Raw genomic sequence first — 22764 nt, forward strand, 5'->3', positions numbered from 1 at the left:
TGGAGCCGAGTGCAGGATTATCCAAGAAAAATTGACTTATTCCTATTTATACAAGTTAATGTTAAACAAGTTCATGTTAAAACGTTGTGTTGAAATTACATTTTTCTTAAAGTTTCAGGTTGTTCATAATATTATAATATTTTGTAAAAGAAAGAGTTCATCAATTAAAAAAAAGATTTCTGTAATAGATTTGTGTTTCTCTGCACAAATATTTGAACTTATTGTTATTTTTGGGGTTTATATGACATGAGTTTTCTGATCCGGCCCCTTTGGGATCAAAGTAGGTTGGATACGACCCCCGGACCAAAATGAGTTTGACACCCCTGGTTTATATGAATGGACATATATTCTAGCCTCTTCGTGTTTTGGCGGTGAATTACTAATTACTTACCTACATCAGAGTATCAGTGTTTTCAGGCGTCCACACGGTGCTGGATCAGATCTGTACTCAGATGAATTCGTGGGAGCTGGAGGCACCAGATCATTCCGTGTCTGGAGCCGTTTTCGATCAGATTAGTGTGAACGAACACTGCATCTACAACAAAAACGACTCAAATATGAACTAGTGTGGACGGGGCCTTAGAAAGTTAGCCACTGTCTGTTTTGATTCTTTTCTGTCTAGGGACTTCGAATTTTGGACAGTTTTTCTTGATTTTGTTTAGTCCCGGTTTGGACCTAGTTTAGTTCTGCAGTTTAGTCCTGGTTCAGTCCTGGTTCAGGCACCTAGCTCAGGCTTGGTTTAGTCTAACTCTAATTTAGTCCTAGTTTAGTCTTTGATTTAGACCTTGTTTTAGTCCTTGTTTGAACCTGCTTTAGACCTGCTCCAACCCATTTGCTTTTACTGTCAGAGAATAGACTGTAGACCTCTCTATTAAAATACCCTGATAATAAATTATGTCAATTAAAATTTGCCCTTCTCTTTTATGCATTCACTCATCTCCCTTGTGTTTTTTCCATTTTATAAAGTTTCTTTTCTTTTCGGTCTAGGGCCTTGGAATTTTGAACAGTTTTTCACTAGATATTACAAAAGTTTTGGAGTAGAGCTCTAGTGCAAGTTTAGACCCAGTTTAGACCTGGTTTAGATATGGTTTAGACCTGGTTTAGTCCTGGTTTGGACCCATTTTATTCCTGGTTTAGTCCTGTTTTGCCCTGGTTTAGATATGGTTTAGACCTGGTTTAGGGCCTTGATTAGACCCTGATTTAGAGCCTGCTTTAGTCCTGTTTTGGACTTGTTTTAGTTTGGGTTTAGGCCCCCAGTTCAGGCCTGTTTTACCCTGGTTTAGATGTGGTTTAAAGCTGATTTAGGATCTAGTTTAGACCTGGTTTAGACCCCGATTTAGAGCCTGATTTAGACCTGGTTTGGACTTGGTTTAGGCTTGGTTTAGTCCTGGTTTAGACCCAGTTTAGGCCCCTGGTTCAGACCTGTTTTGCTCTGGTTTAGATGTGGTTTAGACCTGGTTTAGGGCCTTGTTTTGATCCTGATTTAGAGCCTGATTTAGTCCTGGTTTGGACTTGGTTTAGTCCAGGTTTAGGCCCCTGGTTTAGGTATGGTTTAAACCTGATTTAGGACCTAGTTTAGACCTGATTTAGACCCTGTGTTAGACCCTAATTTAGTCCTGGTTTAGTCCTGTTTTGGACTTGTTTATTTCGGGTTTAGGCCCCTAGTTCAGGCCTGTTTTGCCCTGGTTTAGATGTGGTTTAAACCTGGGTTAGGACCTTGTTTAGACCCTGATTTAGAGCCTGCTTTAGTCCTGTTTTGGACTTGTTTTAGTTTGGGTTTAGGCCCCTGGTTCAGGCCTGTTTTGCCCTGGTTTAGATGTGGTTTAGACCTGGTTTAGGACCTTGTTTAGACCCTGATTTAGAGCCTGATTTAGTCCTGGTTTGGACTTGGTTTAGGCCAGGTTTAGGCCCCTGGTTTAGATGTGGTTTAAAGCTCATTTAGGACCTAGTTTAGACCTGGTTTAGACCCTGATTTAGAGCCCGATTTAGTCCTGGTTTGAACCCGGTTTAGACCTGCTCCAAACTTCTTGCTTTTACTGACAGAGAATTGACGGTAGCCTCATCTCTTGCGTTAAATATTGAATTGTTCTCGTCTTCCGCAGGTCGATTCAGAGGTAACCTGTCCGGGAAGAGAGTGGACTTTTCAGGCAGAACTGTCATCTCTCCAGACCCCAACCTGAGGATCGATGAGGTGGCTGTCCCGGTGCACGTGGCCAAGATCCTCACTTACCCCGAGAAGGTACAAAACACAGTCTATGATCCGTATGCGCTTTCTACTGCCACTAAAAACTAGAGATTAAAGGTCCTATATGACACAAAATCGACTCTTGTGAGCTTTAAGTCATGTTATAATCCTGTTACCTCATCAAAAACAGACCTGGAGTTGTGTTTTGTTTCACATCTTTTACCTTTTGTTTAGTACAGAATAAAAAGTTAAATGACTGTTCTACTTAAAACATATTTTACATTCAAATCCTTAAAGGTGCCACTCTTTGCTTTGTGAGAAAATATTTAGGGAAACAAAAGTACTACGTAATTCCAGATTTTTACTTCATATGTTTGATGTCTTCTGTATGAATCTAAAATATAGAAAGTAGTAAAAATAAAACGATAAATGAGAGGGTGTGTCCAGACTAGGGATGGTCATTCGATGAAATTTTCTTAAATCGATTGTCGGAAGAATTAACGATCGATTATCGATTAATCATTAACGTTTTTATATTAAAATGATCATCATTATTATTACTATCTGCACTACTAATCTGCATAAATAAATTCAACTTTACGACATATAAACCGTAACGACTCTAGAGCCACATCAGCCCGTTTGACATTATAATGTGTTTAATTCAGTTTTGCGCAACTTTCACAGAAACGAATTTTAAAACTGCATCGCTAATTTGCATAAACTCAGCAAAGATAAAACTACAGCTCTTGTGTCGCTGATGCGGTTCAATTTCTGTTGGATTAAAAGACATGACTCAGGTGAATACAGGTTAGTGTGACCAGATTTGCGTTTTGTCAAAACCAGGACACCGTACGGGGGAGGGAGGTGGGGACTCGTCATCGACATTGCGCGACTCTCACCTGGAAAAACTTTTTCCCTCTGGACACCGAAACATATGTTCCTGCTTTGTTCACTGTGCACATGGACTCACACTTGTCCCGAACGCAACGGAAAGCGTGGAATTTCTTGTACAAATCATCGTTAAATACACATTTGTGCACTTCGGTACGTTGCAGACTGACCCACTGTTTGTGTCTCGCTCCTTCTGATGCAGAGACACATGTACAGACCCTGTTTGGTCACGCTACACACAGCAACCTACATTCGGTTTGTCAATTAAAATTAAGGTAATCGATGAAATTCTTAATGATCAATTATCGATTCATCGATTAATCATGCCCATCCCTAGTCCAGACTTTTAACTAATAGTGGATTTTATTAAAGGGCCCATATTACACTGTTTTCTGATCCGTGTTATAATGTTGTTTTCTCACCACAAACAGACCTGGAGTTGTGTTTTGTTTCATTCACACATGTTTAACGCACAAACTGTACATATTTAGGCTGAGTTCTTCTCTAATACAGAAAACACTCTGTTCCTCCTCGTGCTGTCACGTAGGGCTGGGTATCGTTGAGAAGTTGCCGATACAATACATACCTAGATACAGTGCACTTTCGATTCTATACAATTCAATAACCCGGTGTTTGATTATCTTCTGACTCCCACTGGAACCTCTGATTTGACATCACATCCGAGCTTGAAGCGTATTATTATGTTTCGCTTCTCGGACTAGATTATGATTATGACTGTTCCCCCATCTTATGAAAACGCTGCCACTTTAACTTTTGAACTTTGCACTTCATTTTACGTTATGATTTCTCTTCCGTTACATCTTTAGGGACATTATTGCCCGTTAAATCAAATATTTGTTCAATATTGGCCTCACCACTCTGACTACCAAACCCATATGCAGTGATGCAGTGATATGGACACGGTAAGGTATTGCAGTGATACGAATTCCCAGGAAAAGGGGCGTGTCACGTGTGTCGCTAGGCAACTTCCTCGGAAAACCGATAATAAAATGCAGGGTAAGTGTTTGTTAAGCCTCTTCTTGTGAAGCGCTTTCTGTTATGTCAAAAGAGTCATAGGTGTATCTGCCACGTCATCGTTGTAGCAGCTTTAGTTCGTCGTCACATGGGAGGGTGGCAGAAATACGCTGAAATTTGTTTAAAAAAAACGTCAAATCAATTTAAAAACCACTTTGGTGACACATACAAGGCCCACACATCACTCTTAGAAGATAGAAAGCTCTGAAAAGTTGACTTTGCATGAGATGGGCTCTTTAAATCAGTGAAAATGTCAAATGTGTCAGACGAAACGAGTTTCCTTCCTCTAAAAAAGCAACAAAACTGTAGCGTTGTAACAAAATAGTTTCGTAAAATATACGAACAAACCTCTTGGTGATATATCGATACAGCAGCCCATGATATTAAACGATACGATATTTCAATGTTTATTCATACCCCTGGTAATACAGGAAATGCTCCACTGGTGTTTTTAAACCTTTACTAGAATAACTTGGATCATTTCAGTCCTGGAATTGCCAATCTACTGAACAAAAGGTAAATGTAGCTGTTAACTTTAAAACTACAGCTTCGTGACATCACGAGGTGGAACAGAGCATTTTGAGCTTTGGAGATGCAGACAGACTAATAATAAAGAGTTACTCAAACATGTGTGAATGAAGGTTTGAGGTAACAACATTTTAACATGTCTTAAAGCTCACAAGAGTTAATCGATGTCAATTTTGAGAAGTATAAGACCTTTAAACATTTGATATAATGATAAATATTTCTCAGTAGAAGCTGTGGACAATGTTTGAGTGTAACTTTTGATTGACTCTTAGTGGCTTAAAACAAAAACAAAAAAATTAATCTCACCTCTCACTGCACAATTACCAAGACTGTGAAACATAAAAGTGTCATTTGAAGCAGATTTGCCGCGAGGGTAATGAGGGTGACTGCAATAATAAAGTTATAATTCCCTAAACAAATCGTGTTTTTGGGCCAGTAACTTCCCCAAGTGTTTCATCCAAATGTTCAGAAATATTCCCTGTTTCTTTGTGTAACAGTTTTTGCAGTTTTCGCCAGCTCATGTCTTCACTGATTGTCAAATGACTTCAGATGTGATTCAGTTGTTCATTTGTTCAGACTCCCACTTGTCCAGCCGGCTCCAAATGATTTACTGAGATGGAAAACAAAAACGTGGAAATGAAAAACTCAAATGTTTGGCCCAGTTTGACACGTGTCCATTTCATCATCTAAACGTGGGCTTGTAGAAAGACTGGACCAGGACTGGACCAGGACTGGACCAGGACTGGACCAGGGCTGGACCAGGGCTGGACCAGGGCTGGACCAGGTTTATTCCAACTACACTAAACTAATCAGGTCTAAACCGAAGTCTAAACCGAAGTCTAAAATAAACCAGGACTAAACCATGGCTAAACCAGGTCTAAACTAATTCTAAATCAGGACTGGACCAGGTTTATTTCAAATAATTTAAACTAACCCGACTAAACCAGGTCTAAACCAGGTCTAAGCCAGGACTCGATCAGGACTGGACCAGGACTGGACCAGGACTGGACCAGGATCTAAACCAGGTCTAAACCAGGTCTAAACCAGGTCTAAACCAGGTCTAAACCAGGTCTAGACCGGGACTAGACCGGGACTCGACCAGGACTCGACCGGGACTCGACCAGGACTGAACCAAGTGTATTCCAACTAAACTAAATTAACCAGACTAAAACGTGACTAAACTGTGACTAAACTAGGTCTAAACCAGGTCTAAACCAGGTCTAAACCAGGACTCAACCAGATTTATTCCAACTAAACTAACCAGATTAAACTAGACCTAAACCAAGTCTAAACCAAGTCTAAACCAAGTCTAAACCAAGTGTATTCCCGCTAAACTAAAACTAACTAACCAGGTCTAAACCAGGTCTCAACCAGGTCTAAACAGGTCTAAAGCAAGTCTAAACCAGGACTAAACCAAGTCTAAACCAGGACTCAAACAGGACTAAACCACGACTGGACCAGGACTGAACCATGGTTTTTTCAACTAAACTAATCAGACTTAACCGAGTCTAAATCAGGACTCAGCCAGGTCTAAACAAGGATTAAACAACTTCGGGAAATGTAAAACAAAACATGTCAAAACTAAATTCATCTAAAGACGTGTCCTGCTGAACGATTAATCGACTAAAATGAGGGCTGAGCGATACAGAAACAGAGTTCTCATGACTCACGAGACGACACCTGCAGGGGACGCTCATCCACAAACAACTATTTATACAAAATAAATGTACTAAGAAACAAAAACAGATTAAAGTTGTGAATCGTGAGTTTAATCTGCCTTTTCTTTGTATAATACCAAAAAAATACCAAATATTCAACTCACCCACTAACTGTTGTTGTCTCATTTAACTCGTAATAATCTAAATACAGTGATTTGTCCAAGTTTTGGTCCAGTTAAACATCATCGAGTGACTAAACGACAACAAAGCCCTGGAGTTATACCAGTAATATTCCCCGTTTTTCTGTCTTATCCGCACTGATCGGCAAATTAATTAAAAGCCGATTCAACTGCTCATTTGTTCTTACGCCCACTCTTTTTCATTGAGCTCCGACCAATGAAACAGAATAGGAAAAAGTTAAAACTAAAAACTTCAGTCTCGTTGGAGCGTTGTCAGTCTCAGCCTCTGAATATAATTGTTATTGTTCCATCTGTTTTGCAGGTGAACAAAGCCAATCTGGAGTTAATGAGGAAGCTGGTTCGTAATGGCCCTGATGTTCACCCAGGAGCAAACTTCATTCAAAATCGCTCCACGCAAATGAAACGGTGAGTCATCATTTTGTGCTCTAATATACTTTGTGTTTATCAGCATTGTGTAACTTTTGAGAGCGTTTACATCAGGTTTGTCAAACTCAATTTCACAGGGGCCAACATTAAAAACTGAGACTAAAGCTGCGTTCAGACTGCAGCCTGAAGTGACCCAAATCCGATTTTTTGGCTTCTATGTTCCTGTATCTGATCTTTTAATGACAGTCTGAACGGCACAGATCCGATTTTTTCACATGTGACCCAGGACACTTGGATATGTGCTCCTGAAACCGATACATATCTGATCTTTTGACATGTGACTTCAGTGTGAACGGCCAAAGTGCATTCATCCACCTACACGTTATTAACAAGACACAAACGCCACTATTCTGCGCTGAAGTAGGCGAAAATTGTTAATGAACTCCGTGTCACACTCACCACTCTTGGCTCTGTCTCCGCATCCACACGTTCCTTTCAACGGACGTCGCTGCCGCTGTCCCACAAAAACACCACGGACCAAAAACCTCGTCCTTCTCCTTCTCAATCTCCTCCTTAAAACAAGTAAGTCGTTCATGTTCTGGCTCCGGTACGAGAGGAACTTTAAAATCTCCTGGTGCTCAATGCTCGCGTCCATGTTTGGACAACTTCTGTAAACACAAAACACGCTCGCTGCGGTTGACGTCGTCGTGTCTCCAGTGCACATGCGGGACATTTTCGGGCCGTTTAACGTTCACACTGGAGTGACATACAAGTCACATTTAATTGGAAATGTGAACGACCTCGCAAAAACATCGGATTTCACAAAAAAATCGGAATTGAGCGTTAAGCCCTGCAGTCTGAACGTAGCCTTAGTCGGGGGCCGAACTAAATATTTATTGACAAATCAACAACACCTGCATGTTTTCTCTTCTTTCGAGATATTTAAAGGTTGTATAGAGGATTTTTTTAAGGGAAGAGAAATACAGCGACAGTCCTTGTGCGCATTCAGAATTACTGTTGAAGTTTCCTGTCTAGAGGTAATTCAGCGACCGACGCGTCAGTTTTTAGACCCTTCGTCTTCTTCGGTTGCGCCATCGCTGGACGAGGTCTCCAAGAATCACCTCAGTTTGGCTTTGCTCCTTTTCCTCTTCTCTTCTTCTTTCAGCGACCTCAAAAACTGACTTTCTTTTGTGGCGAACCGGTCGTGGATTCTCATCCACCATCGCGACAAACTTTGTGCAAAATGCGAGGAAGCAACAGTTCGAAAAAGCCTCTAAGAACCGCTGCGTAAACCACGAAATCCCCGCGCTCCGACGAGTCAGTTATACTAGGGAGTTTGATTGACAACCTAACAGCCAATAGAAAATGAGGGAGCCTCGTTTTCTGTTGGCTGATGTTTATCTGGCCTCAACACGTCCACAGTTGATAGATTTTTATTTTTATTTTTTTTGGTCATCATAATTACAAAGCTGCTGCGTCTCTGTAATGGTATTTTAATCTTTCACTGACAGTTTGAAACAAAAAAAAATCCTCCATACAACCTTTAATGTTAAACCTTTTCTTAAATGTTTAGCTTAAACATTGAATCCAGAACAAACATAATATAAAATAATAACAACATTTTAAATAAATAATGTCTCTGTAGTCTATCTGTAGCTTTTTAACTCCTTTTAAATGTTTTTTTTTTTCACAAGCCAACAACCAGTCAAAAATAACAACTTGCTTCGATGAGAATCCCGGCGGCAACACATTTGCAAAGCATTCTGGGATTCGTAGTAGCATGGCAGCCGGCTGTAATACATATTTGATATGATCTTGCGGGCCAAATGTAATTATAACACGGGCCAAATATAATTATAACGTGGGCCAAATTTGACCCCTGTACTTGAATGTGACATGTCTGAGTATTGAGGGTTCAGACTAAGGTTACAGAATATATAGCAATTATCAAATCGCTAAGGCTGCAGTTATTCTGTTAGACTACGTTCAGACTGCAGGGCGTAATGTTCAATTCAGATTTTTTTGTGAAATCAGATTTTTTTACGAGGTCATTCACATTTCCAATTAAACTCGACTTGTGTGTGATCTCCAGTGTGAACGTTAAATGCCCCCAAAAGTGTCCCACATGTTCATTGGAGGACATGATGACGTCACACACAGCGAGCATGCTCTGTGTTTATGGAAGTTGTCTAAACACTGTAGCCAGGCTGGTGCCACCTAGTGCCTCCGCTCAATTTTATTTCTCTTCAGCGACTACATCAGGAATTGGAATACACTAGACGGTTTGCAAGAACCCCAGAAGTGAAGAGCCAGACATTCTGTGTTCGCAACGAATCCCAAGATCGAGGATTTAAAGCTGGAGTAAGATTTAAAGGGGGACAACGTTACTACCCTTCTTCCTCACGACCAAATAGCAGCGATTGGTTAAATTAAAAAAAGTACCCGTCTACCGTCGAGGGAACGAATCCTAATGCTGCAAGGCTGATAAATCAGGCTATAAACGCTGAGCTTTTCTCCCAAAAAGGAAGCATGTTTTATTCAAAGACTAAACAAACCAGGACCCAACCAGGACCCAACCAGGACCCAGCTAGGACTCAACCAGGTCTGAACCAGGTCTGAACCAGGTCTGAACCAGCTCTAAATTCCCATGACAGATACTGACCACTGCTGACTGAGATTTCTCCTTTCTCCGCTCTGTCCTCTGTTAATTTTGGCGTCACAATTTGCCAGACTCGCTCAAATGACCGGTAGTTTCTCTTCTCCTAATTCTGAATCCTCAAACATCAGATAACTTGTCACTGGTCTTTTCATTTCCACAAAGATTATCTATTGAACACTTGTCTAACCAAATGTGCTGGGAATTTCTTTCAGATTTTTGAAATATGGAAACCGTGAAAAGATCGCGCAGGAGCTGAGGTTCGGGGACGTGGTGGAGCGACATCTGATTGACGGGGACATTGTTCTGTTCAATCGTCAGCCTTCTCTGCACAAACTCAGCATCATGGCCCATATTGTAAGTTATCTAACGCAACTAGATCTAAACCAGGCCTAAACCAGGTCTAAACCAGGTCTAAACCACAGGAGATCTAAGCAAGGCCTAAACCAGGTTTAAACCAGGTTTAAACCAGCTCTAAACCACAGGAGATCTAAGCAAGGTCTAAACCAGGTCTAAACCAGGTCTAAACCAGGTCTAAACCAGGTCTAAACCAGGTCTAAACCAGGTCTAAACCAGATCTAAACCAGGTCTAAACCACAGGAGATCTAAGCAAGGCCTAAACCAGATCTAAACCAGGTCTAAACCAGGTCTAAACTACAGTAGATCTAAACCAGGTCTAAACCAGTTCTAAACCAGGTCTAAACCACAGGAGATCTAAACCAGGTCTAAACCAGGTCTAAACCAGGTCTAAACCAGGTCTAAGCAAGGTCTAAACCAGGTCTAAACTAGGTCTAAATCAGGCCTAAAACAGGTCTGTTGCAGATCAATTCCAGGTTGTTTCCAGGTCTATTTCAGGCCTAAACCAGGCCTAAACCAGGCCTAAACCAGGCCTAAACCAGATCTAAACCAAGTCTCAGCCAAGTCCATTTCAGGTTTATTTCAGATCTATTCCAGGTCAATTCCAGATCAGTTCCAGGTCAATTCCAGGTCAATTCCAGGTCAATTCCAGGTCAATTCCAGGTCATTCCAGGTCAGTTCCAGGTCAGTTCCAGGTTAGTTCCAGGTTAGTTCCAGGACTATTTCAGATCTAAACCAGGTCTAAATCAGGTCTAAACCAGGTTCAGGGATGTGGTTGAGAGACATTTGATTGATGGTGACATTGTTTTGTCTTCTCTGGTTCATATTTTAAGTTTTCTGAACAGTCCATGTAGCAAGATAATTTTACTTGACAAGTTATTCTTAAAACAAACGACCTCTCGACTAGAATTAATCCAATTTAGAACTTTAAAATCTTGGCCAGATCAGAGAAGTTTGTAGTGTGTCTGAAGATCATTCTAAAATAATTCAGGACGGGTTCATTTCTGTCCTGTGAATGTGACTTTTTTTTAGTATCGATACCTGCAGAAAATGAGTTTCTAGTTCCGATACTAGTTTTAGTATCGATTAGTATTTGATTTTCGATACTTTTGACAACAAGAAAGAAACTGAAAATCTTACTTGTCAAGCAGAATTGCATTTGCTCTGATTGTTATGATTAATTACTGTTGGAGCGAATTTCTGTCAGAGAAAGCCGTTTTGAAAAGTTAAGTTTCTTTGATGTGGATTCAGTTTGTCCGGTTACATCAGTCTGTTTATGGACAAATCAAAACACGTCCACTCCTCCGTTTGAGCAGAGGATTTTCAACAGTAATTAGACTAAGACAGAAAGACAAGAGACACACTAGAAGTTTCCTCATGTTTCAGTTCAGTCGATTGTCACTAATACTTATAATTACATGTCTGTGAACGAACCGCTGATGATTCTGTTGTGTAATATTTGTTTAGTTTTATTTTTACTTCCTTTAAAGGTTTTATATTACGCAAAATTGACTCTTATGAGATTTAAGACGTGTTATAATGTTGTTACGTCCTCAAAAACAGACCTGGAGCTGTGTTTGCGTAACCCTTGATTAGTCCGTTTACATCTCCAAAGCTCAAAATGCTCTGTTCCACCTTGTGATGTCATGAAGAGGTAGTTTCAGGTAGCTCAAATTAACAGCTTTTTACGCATTTTACCGTTAATTAAGTAGAGATTGGAAATTCCAGTGCTGAAATGATCCAAATGATTCCAGCGAAGGTGTATGGAGTTTACAAACACAGTGGAGCCCTTCCCGTATTACCACATGACATCACAAGGTGGAACAGAGTGTCAGAGAAGAACTTTTGCGTGTTTGGGTTTGTGTGCTTAACATGCGTGAATATAACAAAACTTCAGGTATGTTTTTGATTAGGAAAAACCATATAACGTATTTTTCGGACTATAAGGCGCACTTAAAATCCTTTTAATTTCCTCAAAAATCGACAGTGCGCCTTATGAATTAATTCTGGTTTTGCTTACTGACCTCGAACCGATTTTATGTGGAACACGGCGCTCAAAAATCTGTCAAATTGTTTTAGTACGACTTTGGTAAGCTACGTAGACGCACCGCTTGATGGATTGTCGGAACATTACGGCAACTGTAGTCAAGAGCCTCAAGGAGTAAAGAGCGAAGTTTAGTTCTGCGTCGACTCAACGCCGAGATCCATGCTCAACGCACACTGCCGCCGTCACTTTGTCGCCTTTGTCACAGAAAGAACACTCATATTCCAGTGAGTCCTGTCCTTTAGTTCGACAGAAGCTGAACCTCATCAGCACACAAGGAGCGAGCTGTTTTTTTTTTTTTTTTGAGAGCTTATAATTTATGCAAATGAGCCATGTGGTTTTAAGTTTAGTTTCTGTAAAACATAAACAAATGTGCGTAAAGCTGCATTAAACACATTATTACTCAATGTATATTTGATTCGTCCTCGTAGGAAATTATAAAAAAAGCAAACTTAAAGGTTGTATAGAGAGTAATTCAGCGACCGACGCGTCAGTTTTTAGACCCTTCGTCTGCTTCGGTCGCGCCATCGCTGGACGAGATCTCCAAGAATCACCTCAGTTTGGCTTTGCTCCTTTTCCTCTTCTCTTCTTCTTTCAGCGACCTCAAAAACGGACTTTCTTTTGTGGCGAACCGGTCGTGGATTCTCGTCCGCCGTCGCAACAAACTTTGTGCGAAATGCGAGGAAGCGACAGTTCGAAAAAGCCTCTAAGAACCGCTGTGTAAACCACGTAATCCCCGCGCTCCGACGAATCAGTTATACTAGGGAGTTTGATTGACAACCTAACAGCCAATAGAAAATGAGGGAGCCTCGTTTTCTATTGGCTGATGTTTATCTGGCTTCAACATGTTCATAGTTGATAGGTTTTCGTTCTTTTTTTTTTTTTGGTCATCATAATTACAAGGCTGCTGTGTCTCTGTAATGGTATTTTAATCTTAGACTGACAGTTTGAAACAAAAAAAAATCCTCCATACAACCTTTAAATGACCCACCCACATTCACATTCATAAAACACATTCACCAAGACAGGGAGACAACGCCGGGCGAATTACGCCACGATCTGCCGATGGATCGTGGACGCCTGAGCTAAGGATCAGTCTCAAGTGTCGTCCGTTTGTTTCACTTAATGCGCCTTATGTATGAAAATAAACGAGAGAATTCAACATTATTGACATTGCGCTTTATAATCCGAAAAATACGGTAACAATAGTTTGAAAAATAACATAATACGGGCCCCTTATTTAATGGTCCACTATGTAACTTTTCTGGTTGAGGTGTCTGCCATCTGCCTGTTGCCATGGGAGCCTGGAATGTTCCTTAGTATAGTGTGACATTTAACAGGTTTATCTTGCATTTCTTCCATGATTCCGGATGTTTTTGTTGCTAAAAACTACAACAGAAAAACCTGCATTCTAACTCTAAGCAGGGTCACCTCTTCACAGATCTGACCTGTATGTTTGCCAAGCGACGACACCCGTTTGTCTCTATGGAGGTGGATAAATTTAATGCCGTACCGTCGAACATTCCAGTCTAACCAGTAGCATCTCCATGGAAACAAACAGTTGACACCACCAGACCAAGTTCACAGCCGGGTCGGATCTGTAATTCAGTTTTTGAGATATTTTTGAGCAATAAAAACGTCGACATGAATACAAGAAAATTGCCGAAAAGTTACATCCAAATCCACTTTATTTATATTGCACATTTTACAAACAAAGCCGTTTCCAAAGTGATCATAAAATGAAAACGACAATAAGGTAAATTGCAGAAATTTGTTCATACCAGTCCAAACGCAATAAAACCAGTGAAATCAAATAAAAGCAACACCGTAAAAATCATAACATAGAAGTAAATAAATACAATAAATAAAAAACACAGAAGATCACACAACTCACGCGGTGTTAAAAACCACAGAATAAAAGTGGGTCTTAAGACGAGACTTGAAACTCAACACTGTGGAGGTTGTTGGGACATGGGGGGGGGGTCCTGTCCCACCTGGTTTAAAGTCTCATCTTAGACCCCACGAGCTGGAGCTGAACCTCGGACCTCAGATCGCGCTTGGGGGTGTGAATTTCAATGAAGTCCGAGTCGTATCATGTGGCCACACTGGAAAAAAAACAATATCTAGATAAGTTAAAATGACTTACATTAAGAACATTTTCAGAATCAGAATCAGAATCAAATTTATTTGTCATTCCAGTATAAAAAAATACACAGAAACAAAACAATGCACTCAGGTCCAGGTCAACAGCAGCACAGATAACAATAAGAACAAATAGTTATAATAAGAATAAATAGTTATACAAGAATAAAATAGTTTAAAATATTGTATGTCAACCCGCCCCCATTTTCTAAAGTGCGTTCCAAGTCAGTGCTGTTTTGTAGTGTTTTTTCTGACAGAATTAATCTGTCTCACGGCATCAGGATAAAAACTGTTCCGTAGTCTCGTGGTCCTGGCCTGTAGGTGGCGCAATCTTCTGCCTGATGGGAGAACTGTAAAAAGTTCATGTGCTGGATGGGTGGAGTCTTCCATGATGCTGTGGGCTTTTGTCCTGCACCTGCTGATGTAAATATCTTCAATGCAGGGCAGACTACAGCCGCAGATGTGCTCCGCAGCTCTAACTATCCTCTGCAGAGTTTTCCTCTCTGCCGCGGTGCTGCTGCTGAACCACACAGTCATGTTGGTGGTGAGGATTCTCTCCACCGCACACCTGTAAAAGGCCTTCAGGACAGAGGGGCCCACACCTGCTTTACTTTATTTGAGTAGATTCAACTTGACAAGTAAAGTTATCCACCAATAGACACATCAAGAATCTCGACTTCCGGTCATTGCGCAATCCATACTGGGAAGGATTCTCTGAAAAAGTGAGCGTCAAATTGCCATGTTTGATTTCCCAGCGAGATGAGTCTATTGACAAAGCCGATCTTTTCTAGTCTTTTGAACCATATCGCTTTTGTTTCTGGTTCTGATATTGTCATATTTTAGTTTTGGGATTCGGACATCGTTAATTGTGGCTGTTGGATCCTAACAGTGGAAAATGGCTCGAGAAATGTGTTTGTGAACTTCATAACCTCAAAAGGGAATCAGATGTGTGTGACTGTAAACCTCTGTTCAAACGGTTTCCCATCACAACGGAATTGAAAAATAGTGAAAGGTGAAGACGATGGGCAGGATTGATCCACAGGAAGGACAAAAAAGGAAACCTTTGACTGCCTAAGAAATCATCCCGAGTTTGCAGCGAACATTTTGTATGTGGAGCACCAATAAAGCGCAATGACCGGAAGTCCGAGATTCTTGATGTGTCTATTAGAGGTCTGCGCGGGACAGAATTTTCAGGCCTGCAACCCGCACTGTGCAGTCCTGCTCCTGCCCACTCCCGCAAAGAACTGTCAAATTTTCAGTTCCGCTCCTGCCTGCACGTCTGCCGATATTTTGTCCCGCTCCCACCCACAAATCCCGCAAGATGAGCATGTTCGCTTTCTTAAGCTCTATCAAACACGGAGAAGCAGAAAGGAATTGTGTAAATGTGCACGAGATTAGACCACATACGCAAGTTTAGGCTGCTTAAAATGTTTTTATTGATGCCAAATAAAATATCCAGCCCAAATTATGTATGATAGAAACATGAATTATTTGTATATTTTACTTTAAACTCATATTTAGTTCCCGCTCCTGCCCGCGCCTGCAATGAGCTTTCAAAATGTGTCCCTCGCTGCACTGTTTTGCGTCGGGTCCCTTGGATCAGTGCAGGGCTCTACTACCAATGGAATCGCACTTAATTCAAGCAACATTTGATTTTGTTTCATATTTTAAGTGCAAAAAGTTGTTGTTTTTCTTATTTTAAGTGAAGCAAAATGTGTTTTCATATTTTACGTATAAAAAGTCTTATTCCACTGGCAGATTTAGATACTTTACAAGTGAAATTTACTCAAATCATGATAAAACTTTCTTAATTCAAGTCATCTTAACTTGACTAGATTTAGTTTTTTGCACTGCAGTCCATTCAAAACTTTAAAAACAAACAATAAAATCTTAAAATCAATTCTAAAACGAACTGGAAGATAGTGCAACGACACTAAAATTGGGGTAATGTGCTTTCGTTTTTTTGGTTCTAGTTAAAAAAAAGCGCAGCAGAATTTTGGTGCACCTTTAAGAAAAACTGTTGAGTACATTTTTGGCTATAAATGTGATTTTTTTTATTTTTTTTATTGTGTAACCTTTTTTTTTAATGGTTCATACAAAAACATTTTGACATGAAACTGTTCAGGAAAGGAAAAATAAAAGAACAAAGTTTTACATTTATTATTTTGTCATAAAATGTCAAAATCGTCTCTCTCATTTTGTGGGGTTATTAGCTTAAACAAAGATTAAACAAGTATTCTTTGTTTCTTTCCTTTGTTTTCGTCACAGTTTGTCCCAAATGGTCTTATTTTGGATAAACTGTTTTTGAGTTTTATCCAAAGCTTTTCTTCAGTGATCGCCGCAAGAATCGAAAAACGGTTCAGTTGTTTTTGTTCTGACTCCCACTCCCTTCAGTGTGCTCCAAGCTGTTTTATGAAATAGAAAACAAAAATGGAAAAATTTGAATACTCAGGTTAGTTTGAAAAACTGGCCAAATAATCCAATAAATCCAATATTTATAAATACTTTTTTTTTTCTTTACAGTTAAACAAAGGCCAAACTTTTATTTTGTTAAATGAAGGTTTAAAGATACGTTGTGTAACTTTTCTGGTGGAGGTTCCATCAAATACTTTTCTCCATGGAGATGTTATTGCTTTTTCTGGAATGTTTGACAGTACATGGAGACCAAACCAACACCAAGTTACAGGTCAGATCTGTGGAGAATGCTTTTCTTGGTATTTTTGAGCTTTAAAAAACCGCCTGTAATTGAATAAATGTGAGGTAGAGCTGTTTAATGTCACACTGTGGAACATTCCAGGCAGGGCAATGACATCTCCATAGAAACAAGCAGGTGACGGATCCCCAACCAAAAAGTTACACAGTGCATCTTTAAACTGTCAGAAAACTGAACTGCCTTTCTTGCCTGTAAATTGTCTCTACATTTTGGGAGGAGATTTTGGTGTTGCTGACATAGGTAGAGGTATCCTGTTTTAAAACTCAGAGCGACTTGTGTATTTTTGTACTTTTCTTCTCATCTTTTTTTTTTTTTCTACACACTGCCACTTAAAGGTGCATTGTGTAACTTTTCAGTTCAGGGTCCATCACTTTCTTGTTTCTATTAAATGTCATTGCTCTGCCTGGAATGTTCCACAGTACCGTATCTTTCAGACTATAAGTCGCTCCGGAGTATAAGTCGCACTTTTTGGGAGAAATTTATTTTATAAAATCAGAGACCAGGAACTGACATTTCATCTTGAAAGTCAAGTTCTCATAATAACAATAGAAGAGAGAACAACGGACTGTTAACGTCACATATGAACAGTTCTTCAGATAAACTGTAACATAAACAACAGAACAGAACAAGTTTAACAAACTCTCCATCTCACTCCAAATCACTAAATCCATTCAATTCTTCATCCTCGGTGTCACTTCTGAGCAACTCCTCGACCTCTGGAGGTAAACAGAGCACCGCTTCCTCTTCTGTGTCGCTGTCGTCAGACTCAGCATCAGTTCCAGTTAGAATTATTCGGGTCTTTCTGAATCCCGACAGGATGGTTTTGGTGTCACTGAAGTCCAGACTTTGTCCATCCATCCAGTGACTTCAGGAAAGTTTCATGGTGCATCCTCCCGGTGTCACAAGTTTCTCACTCCAAACTTTTTCTGCTGCTGTTCGACTGACATGATACAGACAGGACAGAGGCTCTTTCTGCAGGAGACATGCGCAGTAGAGCCAAGTGACAGTGGTACAGGAGGAACAGGAGCAGCAGATACTGACACACAAGATTAGAGCCTCGAGGCTTCAGTGTGAAAATTTTTTATATATAAGTCGCACCAGAGTATAAGTCACAGGAAACGCCCAAACCATGAGAAAAAGTGCAACTTATAGTCTGAAAAGTATGACATTAAACAGCTCTACCTTATATTTATTCAATTACAGGTGGTTTTATAGCTCTAAAATACCTTGAGCGGGGTCGCCTCTCCACAGATCTGACCTGTAACTTGGTCTGGTTTGGTCTCCATGAAAATAGAACGATTTAATCCCATAGTGTGAAACATTCCAGACAAAGCAATAACATTTCCATTGAGAAAAGCAATTGATGGACCAGAAAAGTTACACAATGCACCTTTAACTGATCCACCACCGAGTCAAGTCATACTTAGAAAAACCTGAAACCTGAATCTTACGCAATGCTGTCAGCGCATGTCAAACTCTTGTTCTTGCCGACACATTCTCATGTCTCTCATTATGTGGGATTTGCGGCTCGTCGTCGCCCCCTGTTGACCTTTCTCCCCTGCTGCTCCTCCTCTTCCTCAGGCGCGGGTCAAGCCTCACCGGACCTTTCGTTTTAATGAGTGTGTGTGCACGCCCTACAACGCCGACTTCGATGGAGACGAGATGAACCTGCACCTGCCCCAGACTGAGGAGGCCAAAGCAGAGGCCCTGGTGCTCATGGGGGTACGTGTGTGTCCTAATGAAAAGACCTGTTAAAGGAGCTGCACCAGACTTTTTCACATGTGTTTGAGCAAAGTTTGTCTTGCCACAGTATTGATGTGTTGTACAAGCAGCTCTTGAGGTCAAAATAATCCAAAATAATCCAAAATAAACCTGCACAGACTGTATAAAGACGTGTACATCAAACACTGTGTTCGGCTCCAGTCAAATGAAGCTCACTGAAGCTCACTATTGTCTTCATCTAAATTATGTTGTGTTTGGTTTGCTAGTTATTGTTAGTTTTACAGTGACAGCAAAATTAATGACAGTGATTAATAAAAAATGAATGTATAAGAATAACTTTGGACCGTGGAAAAGTGTTTACATAATGATTGCGAGTGACAGTAGCTCAACCGGCAGAATGTTTGTCCACTGATCTGAAGTTTGGTGGTTCAAATCCATGGATCTAAAATAAATAAATATGTGTTGCTGCTTGTAGTTGTTGCAAGTTGGCGTAGTGGACACTCACTGGTACTACAGCGAAAAAATATAGCTCGGTGCAATCACAACCTGCTCGTGTTTGGCTGACAGGGCACCTACAACTTTAAAAAAATATCGGATTTTCTGGCGATTTTTACCTATTTTTAGATCATAAAATTTTTCTCAGCTTAAAATACTTCAACTGTCTTAAAAAAAACGTTTCATAATCGTTCGCTCCGGCTCCACTCTGCTCTGCTCTAGCTCCTCTCGCTCTGATTGGTCAAAGCGATCACATGATACTCAAGCCTGTGCAGGGTGCAGGCGAATCTGGAGTCATGCGCCGTTGAGCTCGGCCCATTGACTTGAATGGGCGACCGTTTGTAGATCCCAGGGCTTGTTTAAATCTCACTCTCGACATAAACGTCAATGGTTTTAGGGGTTAGATTCACTCACCCGCAGGTTGGCGGTCCGAATTCAGTTCTCACAGATCAGTGCTGTCATCAGGTAAAACACTTAACCAACTTAACTCTATGAATGCGTGTCAGTGGATTAGTTGGTTGGTTGAGTGCCTTGAAGGAAGCACTGTATAAAAATATGACCATGACCGATTTGCATACTGTTTTATTTAAAGCTACCATCTGTACGTCTATTTTGTTTTTCCAGTAGATGGCAGATGTGAAACCTTTTCCCCTCATCTGTCCTTTGTCCAGGCTCAAATCATAGAATTATAATAAAATCTGAAAGATGGCGTCGTATTGTTTTCAGTGGTCAGTGCTCATTAGCTCTAGCGTGATTCATCAGACGGTTTCACTTCATAGAAACCGTCTGACCTCACAGCATTAGGATTCATTCGCTCGACGGTAGAAGGGTACTTTTTTTATTTAACCAATCGCTGCTATTTGGTCGTGATGTATGTAATGCGCCGCTAATGGGGCTAACTGGTATATTAAGCTTTTCCCAAATCCCGTAGGAAGAAGGGCAATAACGTCTTTCCCCTTGATAAAATTCACCAAACATTCTCTTTGTTTCGGCTTTAAATCCTCGATCTTGGGAATCGTTGCCAACACTGAATGTTTGGCTCTTTGCTAATTGGCTGGTGCCCGAACTCGCACTTCCGGAGTTTTTGCGAACCGTCTAGTGTGTTCCGATTCCTGACCTAGTCGCTGGAGAGAAATGAAATTGAAGCTCATTGGTGCATGGGCCTCCAAAAAAATTTCACTTCGGCATTTAATTCCTCAATAGGCTCTAGCTCCTCCCACCCATGTGACGTCTGTAATGTTCACGACGTGGAGCGTTTGGACCAATCAAAGCTACTAGAGCGGAGGTAGCGTAGGCTCAGAGCGGGACGAGGCTGAGTCTTACAAAGCGAACTTTTAGGAGCTTTGAGGATTTAAAAATGTTAAAAAGTTTATGTTGTGAAAATAGAAAAGAATCCTACAAAATCCGACCTTTGTGAAAGCTGTGGATGCCCTGTCAGCCGAACATGAGCAGTTTGAATTCCCCCAAAAAATGCATTGTGCTTCTAGTGGAAGAATTCTTGCTGGGCCCAAACTCCCGAGAGCTGCAGTACCTGGAACAGCCACTAGTCAGTCTCGAGCCGGGACAGAGGGAGAACGCCTTATCCAGTTTTTATTATAGATCCAAGGCTCAACTGTGCTCTCTGGTCGTCTTCTGTTAGACCAAAGCTGCCCGCCAATCTAATTACGAATGGTAGCTTTAATGACAATAAATAGTGATTATAGAGGCCATAATAGGATAATTAATTACACTGTAGTCGCAACCAAATCATAATGTGCAAGACACTAAATGAAAGTAAATTAGATAATTCAGTAATCGTCTCAGTAATCATGTTAATTGCTTTATTTCAACATTTCTCCTCTCTATATTTTTTGCTCAAATACATGTGAAAAGAAGAGTACAGGACTTTTTAATTATTACATTTCAATATTCCTTCTCTCTAACGGCTCGGATCAAATTTAACATTGTGACACCCGTACAAAGGCTCCGTTCGTCAAACAGGTTACAGCTTCTGCCGTGTTCAAAATGAAATTATAACTGTTATTATCCTGTCCGCAGACAAAAGCCAACCTCGTCACTCCCAGAAACGGGGAACCTCTGATCGCCGCCATCCAGGACTTTCTGACAGGTGAACGAGGACATGCTTTCAAAGGCAGTCTGTGTTTTTTCTATTTTTCCTCATGTCAAAACCTCCTCACGATACAGATAAAGTGGACGTATTGTGCTAAACTCATCGATTTACTCCCGTCACAGACATATGAATTGTTTTGTTTCATGCATGTATCTTTTAAAAGTGTATTAGGGCTGCAAATATCTGAAAATTTGTATAAAAAAGGTCCTATATTACGTAAAATTGACTCTTGTGAGCTTTAAGTCATGTTATAATGTTGTTACCTCCTCAAAATCAGACCTGGAGTTGTGTTTTGTTTCATTCCCGCGTTTGAGTAATCCTTTATTATTAAGGTCCGTTCAGACCAGAGCATCGATGTGGACGTGTATTAAGGGCGTTCTGCGTTTTTGCGGCGCGTCTTTCTGGCATCGACGCGGCGTGTCTTGAGCGTTCTGGCGTCGACGCGCTAGATGCGTGTCCAGGGCGTCGGTATCAAAAGTTGACAATGCAGAACTTTTCACGTCAGATGCGCCAAGGCAAACCAATCAGGGACGAGTATCCAGAGACGCAGCGACGTTATTGTCCAGAAGAAAGAGAAAGACCCGAGAACTGGTGTGTAAATATATACACATCACTGAACCGATCACAAGGACTAGACCAGGACCAAACTAGACCAGGACCGGACCAGGACCGGACCAGGACCGGACCAGTACTGGACCAGGAGCGGACCAGGACCAAACTAGACCAGGAGCGGACCAGGAGCGGACCAGGACCGGACCAGTACTGGACCAGGAGCGGACCTGGACCGAACTAGACCAGGGCTGAACCTGGACCAGGACCGGAGCAGGACTAAACCAGAACTAGACCAGGACTGGACCAGGACCGGACCAGGACTGGACCAGGACCGGAGCAGGACTAAACCAGAACTAGACCAGGACTAAACCAGGACCGAACGAGACCAGGACTAGACCAGGACTAAACCAAGACCGAACTAGACCAGGACCCGACCAGGACTAAACCAGGACTAAACCAGGACCTGGACCAGGACCAAACCAGAACTAGACCAGGACTAAACCAGATATAGACCAGGACAAAACCAGGACTATACCAGGACTGATCCAGTGTCATTAGTGGAGTATATTTGTGCATATATACGCCTCAACCGTCGAGCCGTTCGCCTCCGCTGATGGTTTTATGTAATAAAAACACCATCGTTTCGGGAAAAGACCAGGACCGGCCACTTGTTTCCAGGACAACGGACGTAGGCCAAGTATTTCTCCCGTTTGTCCACGGCTTCCAAGACTCGCATCAGGGGTGTCTGAACTCCAATACAAAGGCGTCCAAATAGAGGCGTCTAGGGCACAGGTGTCAAACATGCGGCCTGGGGGCCAGATTTGGCCCTCCAAGACCTTTAATCTGGCCCTCGGCAGATTTTCTACTAAAATATTTAAATTCTATTTTTTATTAACATATTGGTAATTTTCTGTGGTGTTGATCACAGCAGCATCTCCAGTGTCTCTGTACGTGGCCCCTCCCACCAGAGCAGCACAAATGAAGACTTGTCTCTTTCCAAACGCTCTTAAAGGACGATCGTTTTGACTGTTGACCGTGACACCCTCATCAGAAAAATGTCCAACATGAGAAAAGTGGAGCCGAGTGCAGGATTTTCCAAGAAAAATT

General features: G+C 41.1%; 1 protein-coding gene across 1 annotated transcript in view; it reads left to right on the forward strand.

Moving 5' to 3' along the window:
• polr3a (polymerase (RNA) III (DNA directed) polypeptide A) overlaps positions 1–22764 on the forward strand; it is a 224469-nt gene that overhangs the window by 32779 nt on the left and 168926 nt on the right. The window contains exons 8-12 of the mRNA XM_055150075.1: positions 2103–2239; positions 6802–6905; positions 9738–9879; positions 18360–18500; positions 21033–21102. Of these exons, the coding sequence (XP_055006050.1) occupies positions 2103–2239; positions 6802–6905; positions 9738–9879; positions 18360–18500; positions 21033–21102 (594 nt within the window). The remainder of the gene's footprint in view (positions 1–2102; positions 2240–6801; positions 6906–9737; positions 9880–18359; positions 18501–21032; positions 21103–22764) is intronic.

Source organism: Boleophthalmus pectinirostris, unplaced genomic scaffold, assembly GCF_026225935.1.
Source record: "Boleophthalmus pectinirostris isolate CB_2022bp ecotype Guang Dong unplaced genomic scaffold, ASM2622593v1 HiC_scaffold_14, whole genome shotgun sequence".
Classification (NCBI taxonomy): domain Eukaryota; kingdom Metazoa; phylum Chordata; class Actinopteri; order Gobiiformes; family Gobiidae; genus Boleophthalmus; species Boleophthalmus pectinirostris.